We start from the raw sequence: 14,143 nt of genomic DNA, 5'->3' as shown, positions 1-14,143 counted from the left end.
TTGTATTTATATGTGTGTGCGCACCACCTCTTCTGGCGATTGCATCTCACATTGTTGTCACGTTTACTACTATACTGGCATGTCCACGAACACATATAATGTAGATAAAGCGCTGCAATTTGAATTTATTTGGACGCGCCGTCTGTGATACCAAAACAATGTCGTAGTGAACGAGATTCGTACGATCGGAGCACGTTTTCGAGTCGAGCGTTACGTCCGGTTGATTTTTGGTAAATTATACATGCGCACGTGATGGATTTTTCATATCAACGAGTTATATCTCAATTTTGGTTAGAAATAACGTAGACCTATGGAGAGAGACACACACAAACATGTAAGTATGTTCAGATGTAACAAACATTTATGCGTATGTAGACACATATTTAAGGAATTGTCAGTGGGAATGTGGGAACATCCAAGTAATAATACAGAAACACATGTACAATTGTGTAGAGAGTTAATATGTTATGGAGACGAGGCTGAGGTTGCGCGGATTACACGTTAGCCTGGAACATGAATACTCCCTAACGTGTACTCTGTTAATATAACATACATGTTCTAGTGCACGTGCAGACAGGTACGATAACAATAAACAATGAGCAATGATAATAATTGTACAGGGATGAGTTGTTTTTACATGAGAACCGGTTACATTGTATTGTTACGTTGGGATCCAACGAGGTATATGTGTGTGCAAGGGGGATGGGGTTGGGTGGGCCGGCACCTACGGTTGCAGGGTGCGCGTCTCGTGAAATCATCATCGTCCTTTACCTTGCGAGCCTTGATCATGTACTCCTCGGCCTTGGTGAGCTCGCCCCAGGCTGTGTCAACGTGATCTCCGGTCTGGGACACGTTGAACTCAATCACGTCCATCATCTCGCCCTGTTGGTGCGTGCACGGGGCAGGACGGGGGATGTATATATACACGCGCGCCCAGTGTGTGGTGCACACAACGGAATGAGGACGGATGTATTGTTTTTTTTTTTTTTTTTTTTTTTTTTTGTTGCGTGGACAAGGGGACGGTTCGACGTTGATCGGACGCAGTTTTCGTTCGCCGAACATTGTGTGTTGTTGGGTGGATTTCACGGAAAGGAGGAGGAGGAGGAAAAACCACACACACGAGGGTACGCGCGCGTACGGAAAGTGGACACAAAAATAGGGACGACAATCGTTTTGCCGATGTCGCGTTGTTTTGGTATACATAACAACGTGTGTAGCAGGGAGGAGTCAGGCAGTTAGACAGAGAGCGTAAATGTGCGTGGTTGGGGTGTATATTCATATATGTACATAACATTATACCCACGTACAACAGTGATTTAACCATCAGCAAGTCGACAGATACAGATTACACATAATACACATATATACATATAATCATATCGAATACGCGCACACACACCAATTAGGTACATATTTGCGCCAAACAGAGCGTTATTGTTGTTTTAGTTATTGTTTTTTTTTTTTTTTTTTTTTTTTTTGTATTATACACATAGGCATGTTAGAAGTTAGTATAGTCAATGACAGAGCAGCAGTGGACAGAGGCACAATAGTCACACCCATTTTACCAGAGATTGTGCGTTGTTTTTTTTTTTTTTTTTGCAAGTCAATTATGCATAAATATAAATATATTTACAATTTTACACATTATATAGAGAAATAGTTTAAAAAAAAAAAAAAAAATATCATGTTAACATAATTGTTTGAGGTACAAACAAATAATAGAGTAACCAAAATAAAAGGATAATTGATTGTACGTGTATTAAATTGTTTTAGCGAGCCAACAAAATAATACAGAGACAGGGCAGCGTTTTTTTTTTTTTTTCCAAGTCAGTGGCGAACCAAATATCGCACGCACATTGATATTTATATTTTTTTGCATAAGTATGAAACAAATGTGCGTCCATTGAAGAAACCATGTGTTAATGAAGATGAATAACAGTACGGAGATTGTAATATATATTTATTCATTTGTATGTATCGCACAAGCAGGAAAGCGTCAAATAAAGATAAATAGAAGTAGTGCGGATTTTTGGGACATGAGTTGGGAGTAGGAGGAGGAGGAGGAGGGAGTCAGGTGAGAAACAAAAAAAAACGTGACCAATTAGACGCGAAAGGAAGTGGCATGTTTTCGTATAACATAAGGGGAGGACTCACCCGTCGGGCTTTGCTTTGGTACTTGAGTGCTTTTTTGGTGTCCTGCGTGGCCGTTTGCACATAGTCGACCGCGTGCTCCACGTGGTACTCTATGCGATCTATCATCTCGCCCTACGTTTTTACATGTTTAACGCAGCGAGGCGTGGCGTCGTTTTTTCGTTTTTCCACCCCAAAGATAGTAGTGGTAGTAGCAGCAACAGTGGTAGAGGTAGATTTACCAGTAGACCAGGCGAGCGAGTTAAGAAAGAAAGAAAGGCAACATAGCGAGTTAGTCAATGACCATATATATAGACACGACACGTGTGGCGGTTAATGATTGCTATCCAATCGTAAAAGAATTTCATTATTTTCTCTCGGGCTCTTTGAGTTTTTTAACGTATGCACAACTTGAATTTTTCGAATTGGGTGATTATGGTGGAAAATTATAAAATAACTTTAAAAAATAAATTTATTCATCACAACTCAAAGAGCCAGAAATTAGTTGTTACCGAAATGTATTATCTTATTAATTTGTTACACTATTTGGTCTAAAACGAGGACATGTTATTATGTGACGTGGAAAGAAATTGTGTATTAATTTATCAGCTTAGTTCGTTAAACTACTAAACATTTTTTTTAAGAAACATTTCGTCACTTATTTATGGTTCTCTCTCTTGCTCCTGTGGAGCAAAAAAAAAAATGTTGAGTAGACCTTTCAGTATAGCTATAAACAAGCGTTATTTCGGACGAGTTACAGTACAGGAAAATTGTAGTTATTGAAAGTGAAATAAGCCTAGGTAAAAATAAAAAACAGCGCCGCACCCACTGCTTTCTGTGCTCTTACGTTGCCGTTTAATAATGTAAGATCACGCGGGAATTAAAATTTAAAAGTAAAAAACTCATTTTTTGCAAGCCACTCCGGGTCACATATGGGGACATATCATATTTGCATATTTATAATGACTTATTGACTAAAGTACCAACCACAACTTGAATTACGTTACATCGACCAATGATCGATGCAGTGAACTATCAAGTTAAATCGTTGTGATTGGTAAACTGAAAAGAAAATTATTTTATGTTCAAGTTGCAGAAGCTCGAACATATTTAATTTTTCAATGAACAATTAAATGGATTAGAGAAAAAATAATTGTAGGAAGGATAAATTACCTGACTCTCCACGAGCATGGCCATGTCCATGAACATGTCATGGAGTTCCCTAATGGAGTTTTCCAATTTAATGATATCGGCGTGACGCGCTTCGATATCTGCTAGAGTTTGTTTGGCTTGTTGCGTTTCCATGATTATCTGCAATTACATGACGCGTCATCGCATTTGTAATACCTACTCGATTCAATTGATAGACGCTTGTATCGTTTGTTTTTACAGCGTTATACCAATCAAATTGCCCAGACTTGTGTATAATTTGATTGGATCGCTCTTGTTTATTATAGTCACAAAATCGACTGCTTCTAGCCGAGCGCGTTACACGCATATTCATTGATATAACATGTAATAGGCGCACAAATATGCAGTAAAAAAAAAAAAAAAAAAATAAGATGAACGAAAAAAGCGCCTCTTGATTCTCAAGCGCTCGATTTCCGTGATCAAAGAAACCAAAAAAAAGGTAGAATCAGAGGGAGAAATGCACACAGCGCGCCAAGACAATGGTGGCGAGAGACGCTTTTTGCGCAATCACGAGGAGGAGGTACAAGCCTCTGGCGGAGCTCCAAGCGGAGTTAATTGCTAATTTAATGACTAGGCGCCGGCCGAACGCCTCTGAGGACAAAGGCAAGGTCGACGCGAGCTAGGAGAAAAAAAGGCACAACTTACCCCCTGCGTGAAGACCGCCGGGTTGCCCTGTTCCAGCATCTCCTCGAGTTCCTCGTTGGTTGTCGTTCTTCCCGCTGGAATGACGAAGTTTTTTTTTTTTTTTTATTTTTTTTTTATTGGCCAACAAAAGGATATTAAAAAAAATAAAAGGACTAGAAGGAGTAAACTTACTGATTTCCAGCTGTCGTTGTATCCTGCCCTTACACCGTTCCCTGTAATCGGTCTGTGTCCGATTGTACTCCGTCATGACCTCGACGAACTTCCTGGATAACGTCGAGTGTTGAGTCTTGCGTATCCTCAGATCCGCCGAGGATTTGTTCGTGTGCTCGTCTTGCTCGATGTTTTGCTCTATCACTGCGATGATGATCGGGAAAAACAATCAAACTCGTTAGCCATCGTTCAAGAGGAAAAAAAAAAAAAAAAAATACGTTACTTCATACAAAAGCAATGAACTCACCCTTTAACTTGGCTCTGGTTTTATTAGCAGTTTTCTTGATGTCGGCCATCAAGTCCTCGAGTTCCATTTTGACCTCTGCAACAGGCAAGCGTGTGGATCGGTGAGATTAATGTAAAATTATTACAGTTTAAATATTTTTTAAAACAAGTATGACATAAAACATGTGGTTAACTGCGCGATGTACCATTTTTCAAGTTACGCCAAGTACACGTCGAGTAGCTAAAGCTCGAGGGAAAATTTTCATCGCTTTTCGGTGCAACAGCGTCAGGTGTGGACTCTTAGGGGGTGAATTTTTCATTATTACATTATTAATGTAGGTCCTTTTCGTGATACCGGGGCATTTGTCCTGCCATACTGCATGGTGTGCAAAGTGTTGTAGAGTCATGATTTGTATTTTTTAACTCTCAAAGTTTTGATTGATTCCGCTGATCTGGAGGAATCGGCGAATATTTTCATTAGCGATTTCCACGCTCGAGTGCCCTAAGGTTCATTCAATTCCAAATACCAGAAATTCCAGAAAAAATTCAAACGAATCGCAACCCTCTTATCAAAAGAGCAGTAAATATAGTCTCTTAAAACCACCGAGTGGGGGGGGGGAGAGAATCGAGCGAGCGCAGCAGAAAAATCGGAGGGGGTACATAAGTAATCGGTCCTCGAGAATATTTTCCGCGCGATAAAACCTCCCTTCCTCTTTGCCTCGATCTCCGAATAATGTTTGATTTTTTTTTTTTTTTTTCTCGAGCGCGCGAGAATGTGGGGGAAAGAACTTTTTAACCCCATTCGTAAGAGCACAATAAGAAGAAGAAAACAGTCGAAATAACGGGTCGCAACGCAAGCGCAGCTGTCTGCGCATCTGCACCCTCGTTTCTCGCCTCGAGACGCGAGCAAGGCCTCCTCCATAGTGGGTCATCGACTCCACGGCTTTCTGGGTACTATGAACCAGCGCCACCAGCATCCCTCGCCCGACGACTTAATGCACGTCTCGAAAATTACTTGACGCGTTACACGTACACACAGACTCCCTCCGCGCCACTCTCCAATCTCGCTTTGTCTTGTCTCACTCGCGCCGGCAGTCACATACGAGATGCACGAAGCTGGTGCTCCGGAGCAATTCGCGTGATTAAAAATTATCTTGCGACCTTTTCCGGCAAAATTTTCAATTACCTCACTCTCGGGTGTCGCCCAACTTCACAGAAACCATCGCTGCTACGAGATACTACAAGATTCGGTGTTGAAAAAAAAAAAAAACCCTTTCAATAATTTGTTTCCCCCCCCCCAAAAAAAAAAAAAAAAAAAAAGGTACAAGAGATAAAACAATCCGAGGTAGCGGCCCGCGGGCGTGAATCACGTACCGTAAGGGAGGAGATAACGACGACAGACATATATATATATATACCCATATAGCTCCCACGCGCATGTCTGACCATACGCCGAGCGTGACTACTGCCCCCCGCCCGAAGTCTATACCTCCGACGCCACGTGCGTGCACGCTCCAATAACACTCGCGATGTAAGTACAGATGCAGGTGTATTGCGTCACTCCGCGTACGAGAAGACAAACTACCCCCATACGTGTAACGAGCACGTGAAAAACAGGGCGGTTTTATTGTAGAGCGAATGAGCTGTTTATCCCCTTTCGTCGGCATCAGATTCTTTTTTTTTTGTCTTCTCCGGTTTAACCGTGCACCTGCTTTAATTTTCAACCCCGCCGAAGCGGACCCGGACGAGGAAATTAGAGACAATAAAACAACCGCGATCGAGAAAACTTTTCAAACCCCCTGACACCTCGCGAGCTGGTATATAGGTACCCCCGGAGATCAGCCATGTGTATTTACATATATGTTGGAGGCTCCGGTGGCGCAGGCCAAACGCGAAATTGCAACCGTCACAGAAACACCACTAATGATCCGGTTCTCGAGCTCTTTCGCCACCCACACTCTCGATCTTGGGTAAATACAAGCGCACGGCTATCGACGCCTGCGATACTTTGGAATGTATATACATACGTACGTACGTATAAATGACTATTTGTACAAGGGAACATATTTGACTAACGATGTTTGCATTGAGTTGGAGGACTTATTTAAGGGATGTTTTTTGATGTTGTTGTTGTTGTTGTTGTTACTGCTACCGCTGGGGCAAGATTATTTTCGGGACTCTCGAGTCTTGGGAAAACACGACATAATGGACATACATGATATTTTTCCTATCTAGATGCGTATTGCATCAACAAAAGGGAGCCAGAGTTTTTTTTAGTGTGTATAGCTATCATTTTTCCCTTTCGTATAAGAATGCCAAGTAAGACAGAAAAAAAAAAAAAAAAAAAAAAAAAACTATTATCTTCGATATAAAAGCGGCATCGGTCGTCGTAAATGAAACTATACCTGCACCCACGTAAACAATCCTCCCCCTGCTCTTTGATCTCGTTACGCACATCCTCTTCCTTTCCCATGCGTTCGCACGCAGGCGTGCGGTATACTACGTTACACGCGCCTACGTCAGAGATCACCAATATATATACATATAGAGTATATAAGCAAGGGCTGACCACCGACGCACACGCGAGTGAGATATCACCGCAGCGAACCACCCACGGGTGGGCTCAGAGAGATGCGCGTAGGCGTTGTAGCGGCGATGACGCGTGCGATACGCATACACGCACACACACTCACGCTCGGACCTGGTATCTATATGTATACCATATGTATACGCATCACACGCCTTCTATCTCTCTCTCTCTCTCCCCCTCTCTTGCTCATGAATGAACGATCGGAAATACCGGGCGTAGTATTATATCGTAGGACTACTCTAGGGTGGGAAAGAGAGACTCGGTGTATAGCCGGAGCGTGGATGTTCTCGCAGGACGCGCGCGCCGCATCGACACGTCCAGCATCCTCCTCTCATACGACATGTATGCCTCTATCGATGCGGAGTTCATAGCTTTTTTTTTTTTTTTTTTTTTTTCATCCCCTGATGTATCGCCGATGCAATCTCTTGCAAGAGCCGTGGGCCGAGATTCACGTGGGGGGATTCATGGGGAGTACCCGCGTGGGTGGCTCTATACGGAACGATCGCGTGGGCGTCCGAGATTGCGAACGGTTTAATGTAGTATAGGTTTGCAGCTGCAGAGTTTTTTTTTTTTTTTTTTATCCTTTCAATTGTCATTAAATGGTTGTTAAGCGATCGTTGTTTGGAGGTTTTACTTTTCTGGTAAATAAAAAATGACACGTACTTATCAACTGGGAATACAAGATTAGGCCTGAAAAAGAAGCCGGGCTGCGGGCAAACAAAAATTTCTCAATTACACGATAGTGATGCTATATTATTCCTTTGTCCCGGCCTTGGCGGCGCGCGTATTCAATGGAGCACGCAATATTCGTAAAGCGGGAGAAGAAGAGTCGCGTTGGTACGCGCATATACATACACGGCACACACCCAAAGTACAATGCGCCGGCAGTTATAAGCCGACCATAAGCCATCCACGAGTGCCTTCACTGACGGAGAATAAGAAGAAGAAGAAGAGGAGAGCGACGCCGAAAAATGGCTATTACGTACCGCTTACGTATGGGTGAGCTTTCCCATACAAGCACGCTTTTCTTTCGTGCGGCGTTATTAATTTCGCTCCTGGGAATTGTTGGGAAGCACAGTGGGAGGGGGGGGGGAGAAGGATGATGGTAACGGCGTCGGAAGATCCTCGAGGATGATTCCGCTCGAGGGGGTGGTTAGGGGAGCTTTTAACGCGCTCGAGGGCGCTTTGCCACTGTGGGTAGTGGTCGCTGCTGTTTGAGCTTCCGACTTTTTTTCAGTGTCCGAAGCTACGGTCATAGCCGTTGAATTGCACTGTACGCCGCAAAATCGCTGTTGGACCTACTGTTTAAGTGAAAAAGTTCACGTGGACGAAGATATTGTTTTTTTTTTTTTTTTTTTTTACCCACTCTACTGCAAAAGTATACATGTACGGAGGGTGTGAAAAAATATGCCCACCCTCTCGTTGTAATCTACTTTTCGATATTATAATCAGGGAAACCTTTTTCATAAAAGAGAAAAAAAAGGAAAATCCCGAGAAAAATATTTTTAAAAATATTACACGACAATGACAGTGGGTTGTAATAATTAACATGAGTCCTGCAATAGTTTGGCGGTAAGCGAGTCTTTCGCTTGTTTTTGCTCATCAAGGCGTACAGTCCCGCAAAATGATATCTCACTTGCAACCTCGAGGGAAAAAAAAAAGAGTATACCTACAGTGTCCGCAAATTTCACGCGTTTAGGTATGTAGTGAAGCTTGGCACCGCTGCCAACGGCACTTTAGGCTCCACAGCTCCCGTCCACCAGCGTAATGGCACGAGTGCGACCGCTCATGCGATAGGTATATATACACACACACACATTTAGAGAAGGGGGGGGGGCAACCAATTTTGAGTTTGTCCGCGACGGAGCCCTATCTCCTTCCCTTATTTCGCGAGCACAAAAAATGCCCCACCCTTTTTTTGATGACTCATCGCGATGCATTAAAGTCAAATTAGGTTACACGGGAGAACGAGTGTGTGCCCAGCGAGGGGGAGATTGTGAGATTCGTTTTATCCGCGTTCCGGATTAATAAAGAAACTTTTTACGTCGGCTCTCACTCAACGCGGATGAGTTTTAAGATTAAATTTGCCGGGACCCATCATTGCGCGTGGGGCTGGGAAAAGAAAAGATCTCACGACTCGAAAAAACTCGGCGGGCTGGAGTTGGGGGGAGGAAACGCTCGACGTTTTGTTCCCGCGGTGAGTCATGGGGATCGGTTCGGCCGAAATTCACGCATGAAAAAACAGGAACAACAACACCGGGCGTCATGTCCCGTGTGTGGCTGATGATTTAAAATTAATTCAATATACCCACTGGTCGGATGCACTTGTTTGTTATCTGTCGGTGCGGGCCGATACATTCATTTCACGGGTACGAGAGAGTATGTATTTAAATAAAAATACTCGAGCTGTAAAGTGCACCTTCTTCCATTGAAGGGTGCATGGTATAGTCGATTCATCATGAGTTTCGGAAAGTAAATAATTTTTTCGGCTAACGTATACTTTGAAAAATTTTATTCGTATACCTATAGACTCTACATTTACGGAATTGAAAATTTCATGTCGCTTTTTAATGTCCCATCACGCGTGCAAAAATATATACATAAGTTGAGTACACAGCGTCCAAGGGACAGTGGGTACAAAAATAGCCGAACGGTGACGCGCGACAATTTCCGTTAGCGGGTAGCGCGTGGGCGCGAGCGAGAGAAACGGAGCAGGTGCAGGAGGAAAAAAAGGGCCGGGCTGATCGATGGACGCAAGATGAAGTCGGAGGTTTGTTTTTTCGTTCGATTGACGTTGAAAGTAGTTCGTAGCGAGCACTCATTGTTGTCTGAGAAAAACACCTTGGCCAGACTAATAGCTCCAGGGATGCCGAGCGCCAGACTACTGCCCGACCCCCAACCCCTCCTTTTTTTTTGCCCTCGTCGACTTGACGCTGCTGTTTTCTCGACCTGTTCCTTTTTTTTTCCCGATCGACTGCTGCGTCTTGCTTCTCGAGTCGAACGCCCACGAAGGAGGGGTGTGTACACGGACAGTATAGAGGGGAAAAAAAAGAATTATCTGTTTCTCTCACCCCCTCATTTTTTTTTTTTTTTCATACCCACTGTATCAATAAATCGCTCAGCGCCGAGTGTCAAAGAGTGACACGAGTATCAGCTACGGGTACACGCGTGTGTACGAGTTTCGAGGTGCACGAGTCGACGACATCGGCGAAGCCTCAGCAGAGCACGAGGCTCGTCGTCGTAATCAGCTTATCCGCACGCACGAGCCGCGTTTCCATAATCGGACAGGGAGACTCAGCGGTTACCCCTGTACTACACTATGCGCAGTGCACTCGTGAAATTCGCGGTGGTAATGGTGGATTATCGCGGCGGTGGTCTTAAAATTTCAAAACTCTACCGCGACGTAAAGCGCCGGGCGGACAGCCCCCGCCGCAACAAACAACAAGAACCACCTACGGGGTGTAATTGCATTACACGCTGTGCCTTTTTTTTCTTCCCCCCATCCCCCTGCCTCTGGGCGAGGGAGTAAAGCCGCTGTTGCTACTGTCGCGGTTCATCGCGAGTTTGCGGGGTTATTGCTGTTGTTTTCATCCCTGGGTATCTCCTGTGGGCGGGACTGTATCCTTTTTTTTCTTTCTCTCTCTCTCTGTATTCTAACGCTTGAACAAAAACTTTTTAATTTTTAACTTTTCAAATACTTAAGCGCTTCTGAAAAAGTATCAAGCTAAATTCATACCACCCGGGAATATGTGTAAAAAAAATTTGAGTTACTAAACAATGTACAGTATAAGTTAAATGTATTAGACTGTAAAAATGGAAGGATTTTTTTTTTTTCTCAAACGTTAACTAAAAGTTCAAACAAAGCGTTCAATTCAAAAATGTAACTTTTCTTGGGCGAAACAACGTTCTACTCGCTCGTATGTATATGTACACGTGCAAATCCCACGCGCGTCGTTAAAGTGTTTGTGGGATACCACCACGGGGTGCAGGTTGTAAGACTTGCACGGAACTCGAGACGAAGGCAAAATACGACGTTTCCCTAATGTCCCATGCACTGCTACTTTACGGCACATGTTTTCAGTTATTTGTCTTTGCAGGGAAGTGATGGCAACAAGACACGGGAAGCACGCGAAAAGAGAGTCACCGAGCCCACTTCAGCCCAAAACCTATCTCCATTAACCTATGTCACTTTTCAACGAGGTTTAATAGTATTGGGGAAAAAAATGAATGAAAATCACAACCGCACCTACTCAAACAAAGATCCACGTAAAGTATACCGTCGAAACAAGAGCTCGTTCTTTCGTGCATTTTTCCCCTATCGCTCCCAAAAAACAGGCTCTCTCTGGATTTTCCCGTCCCTCCGCGGCGTCGACCCATTTCTTCGGTTTGATTTACCACGGTATGGCCCTTGGGTTTGCATGGCTCGAGGGTACCGACCGAGAGACGTATACCACCAGCGAGAATTAAGAGAGAGGAGGAGGCCGCGATTTCTAAACGCGTGGGTGAACGAGCTCGCAAGCATACATCGAACTGGGTCAACAGCGTGCTACGCCGGGAGCAGCTTATTGCACTCGAGGAAGAGCTGCGCCGATGCTGTACAGCTCCGCCGTTAGCTGACTCTTCTGCTTTTCTCTCCTCCTCCTCCTCCTCGTCAAAAGACTGCACTGATGTACTCATTCGCAGGTACGAAGAAGCAGCACACGGACCAAGATCGAACGGGGGGGAAAAAAAAGAAGGACATCTTTTTCTCTTGCATGCACTTTACGACCACCGCGCGAGCGAGTGTCTGTCCAAGGGTGTACTCTCTTTCGGTGCGTAGCTTGGCTTGCTCCCTCCTCTGCGCACCTGGATCAATCGCTCGGTGGCTCTTAATGCGGGATCCTTTGAGCTCGTGCCCCAGCGGAGTTTGAAAGAGCCCACACGACACGAGAGAGCTTTACCTCCGCGCTTTGAGTGGGGAAATGACAAACGCAACTTGATTCTGTCGCGGAAGATGATTTACGCTTTTATACCACTGCTGATGGTTCACGTAAGCTAAGAATAAACGGTACAAAAAAAAAAAAAAAAAAAAAAAAAAAAACGAAGCACGTGCGTATCTTTGGCTTTCGATGTTTCATTTGAATGCCGTCCAGGGCAAGTGCGCGCGGAGGCATGGATAAGCCGGTGGGTACAATGGCAGCGAGAAAAATACACGGGATCAGAGCACCGGACATGATATGCGAGAGAGAAAAAGATAGCCGAGAGTCTTTGGTGGTCTCTGCCCCGGACACGCGCGTCTGACCAATTTCGTCGATAGCTACTGTGCCCCCCCTAGCGAGGGGACGTTCTTTCATTTGGCGAAAGCGAGGGAGCGATAAAAACGGAGGGAGCGTGCTTATCTCTGCCGGCCGTCTCCAAAGTGACGATGCTAAAATGAAATTGGACAAAAAAAAACAAAAAAAAAAAAAAAAACACGCAGTAGACACGTGTAGGCAGGGGACTCGAAGGCCAGTAGTACAGGTCCGGTTATAGTCGGCCAAGCCGCTTTGATCCCAGAGGCTGGTGCCTACTTTCTTTTCGCGTCATTTTTCTCCTCCCCACCAGTACACACTAGCGCGAGACAACCTAATACACTGGCTCGACTCTCTCGCGTGACTCATCGCGATTCCTCCCCCATACGTTAACTCGCCGAGCGAGACGTCGCAGAGGGAGGGACAAATCTCTTTCCTTCTTCTTCGGGTCGCTCTATGAATTTACGTCCGTGGACAACCCTCCGGTATTTTCTTCTCTCTCTCTCTCTCTCTCTTTTTTTTTTTTTTTTTTGTTTTTTTTTGTTTCGACATTGTTTGCGACTGTTATATTTTCCACGAGAGGATAATCGATCGAGCCGACGGCGATGTACAGGGATCTCGTATACTCCTCGGGGACAGAACGACACTGTATTACAGTCGTTGGAGAAAAACGTCTCTTCGACGAGGGGGGAAAAAAAGGAATGTATACAAATACACACAAAAAAAAAAAAAAAAAAAAAAGGCTAAAAGTCGGTCACAAAAGTGAAGAAAGCGACGTACAAGTATCCCTCCGAGAGAGAGTCCAACCACGTGAGGAAGCAGCGACCGCGGGGCTACTAATAATACTTCCACTGGCGTTATTGGATCGGCAGCGCTGTAGGTCCCGGGAGATACGAGTGCACAGCGCAAAGAACATACACACACACACACACACCTCTGATCCGAGTGCAGGCGACAAGCTTAAATTGAAAGGAGCCGGGATACACCGCAGCAGCTGGATTTTCGCCTGTCGCAGTATGGAGCCAGTTATTGCGGGCGGATCAATTTCTGCGGAGGCGCTCGGGGCGAAGAAGAACATTCCAAACGTCGCGACAAATTGGGACTTCCATTCGATCATCGTGTGGTGCTGTTGCTTATTATCAGAGCGCCCGTCGCTGATTTTGACTCGCTGCTGTTTGCGATCAGGTATACCTACATCTGATAGACTGGTCGGTCCCTAAATTTTAGGGGGTTGGTATTCATCGTGGCTCGTACGAAAAGTGTTAAAATAAAATGAAAAAAAAAAGGGTACGAGTGTTTTGGCGATGCCAGCAGAAGCTTCGGTGAAATTTATCGCGCAGCGCGTGTGGAGGGAAATTTCGAGCACGCGTGGGAGGAACGTGATACACAGGTCATTTAACCATGAATATTTATGGAAGGCGTGCGGCTGACAGACCGAGTGTTGCAGGGCGCAAAACGCGGCTTCCGCATTAATTACAAGCTCAAACGCGGGGTTGAAATGTAGGTCGCTCGCAAAAACGCCAAAACGGGTATACGTATGGTCGAGAGTTTCACGCGTTTCAACGAAATGTTCCCGTTGAAGGTATCAAATATTTTTTTTTTTTCTTTTCATTCTCAAGAGCTCGAGCGACCGAATTCACGAGTATTACTGCGTGTACATGGGGAGCTTACCATAGTTGGGGGTGGGATTAGTCCCTTAATAGCTGCGGGGAGCTGGAGGAGGTGGGATTAGCCAAAGGAACAGGCAAAAACTTGGGAGAAAAAGGCGAGTGGCTACGAGTTTTTGTCGTCCTCCGCTTTTGGCTTGCACTGATGTGTTTCTCCAGTGCTGGGTACGGATGGGTGGGCAGGAAGACCGAGTAAGAGATAATTAGAAGATTTT

At 44.7% G+C, this 14,143-nt stretch overlaps 1 protein-coding gene across 4 annotated transcripts in view; it reads right to left on the bottom strand.

Moving 5' to 3' along the window:
* The window catches only part of Syx1A (syntaxin 1A), a 61,552-nt gene that overhangs the window by 10,353 nt on the left and 37,056 nt on the right, over positions 1-14,143 (bottom strand). For all 4 annotated transcript variants that reach the window (XR_016293389.1, XM_089597157.1, XM_089597158.1 and 1 more), the window contains exons 4-8: positions 4,424-4,498; positions 4,138-4,320; positions 3,967-4,040; positions 3,304-3,441; positions 2,155-2,265 (exon numbers count right to left, since the gene is read on the bottom strand). Coding sequence is in view for 3 of the 4 variants with exons in the window: in XM_089597157.1 (XP_089453283.1) it covers positions 2,155-2,265; positions 3,304-3,441; positions 3,967-4,040; positions 4,138-4,320; positions 4,424-4,498 (581 nt within the window). In the remaining variant the exon portion in view is untranslated. The remainder of the gene's footprint in view (positions 1-2,154; positions 2,266-3,303; positions 3,442-3,966; positions 4,041-4,137; positions 4,321-4,423; positions 4,499-14,143) is intronic.

This window comes from Copidosoma floridanum, unplaced genomic scaffold, assembly GCF_036245765.1.
Source record: "Copidosoma floridanum isolate Cflo_tuat_1 unplaced genomic scaffold, Cflo_Japanese_pri ptg000030l, whole genome shotgun sequence".
In the NCBI taxonomy this organism is placed as follows: Eukaryota; Metazoa; Arthropoda; class Insecta; order Hymenoptera; family Encyrtidae; genus Copidosoma; species Copidosoma floridanum.
The sequence above is the reverse complement of the archived record's forward strand: the minus strand, read 5'-3'. Positions and strand labels throughout refer to the sequence as shown.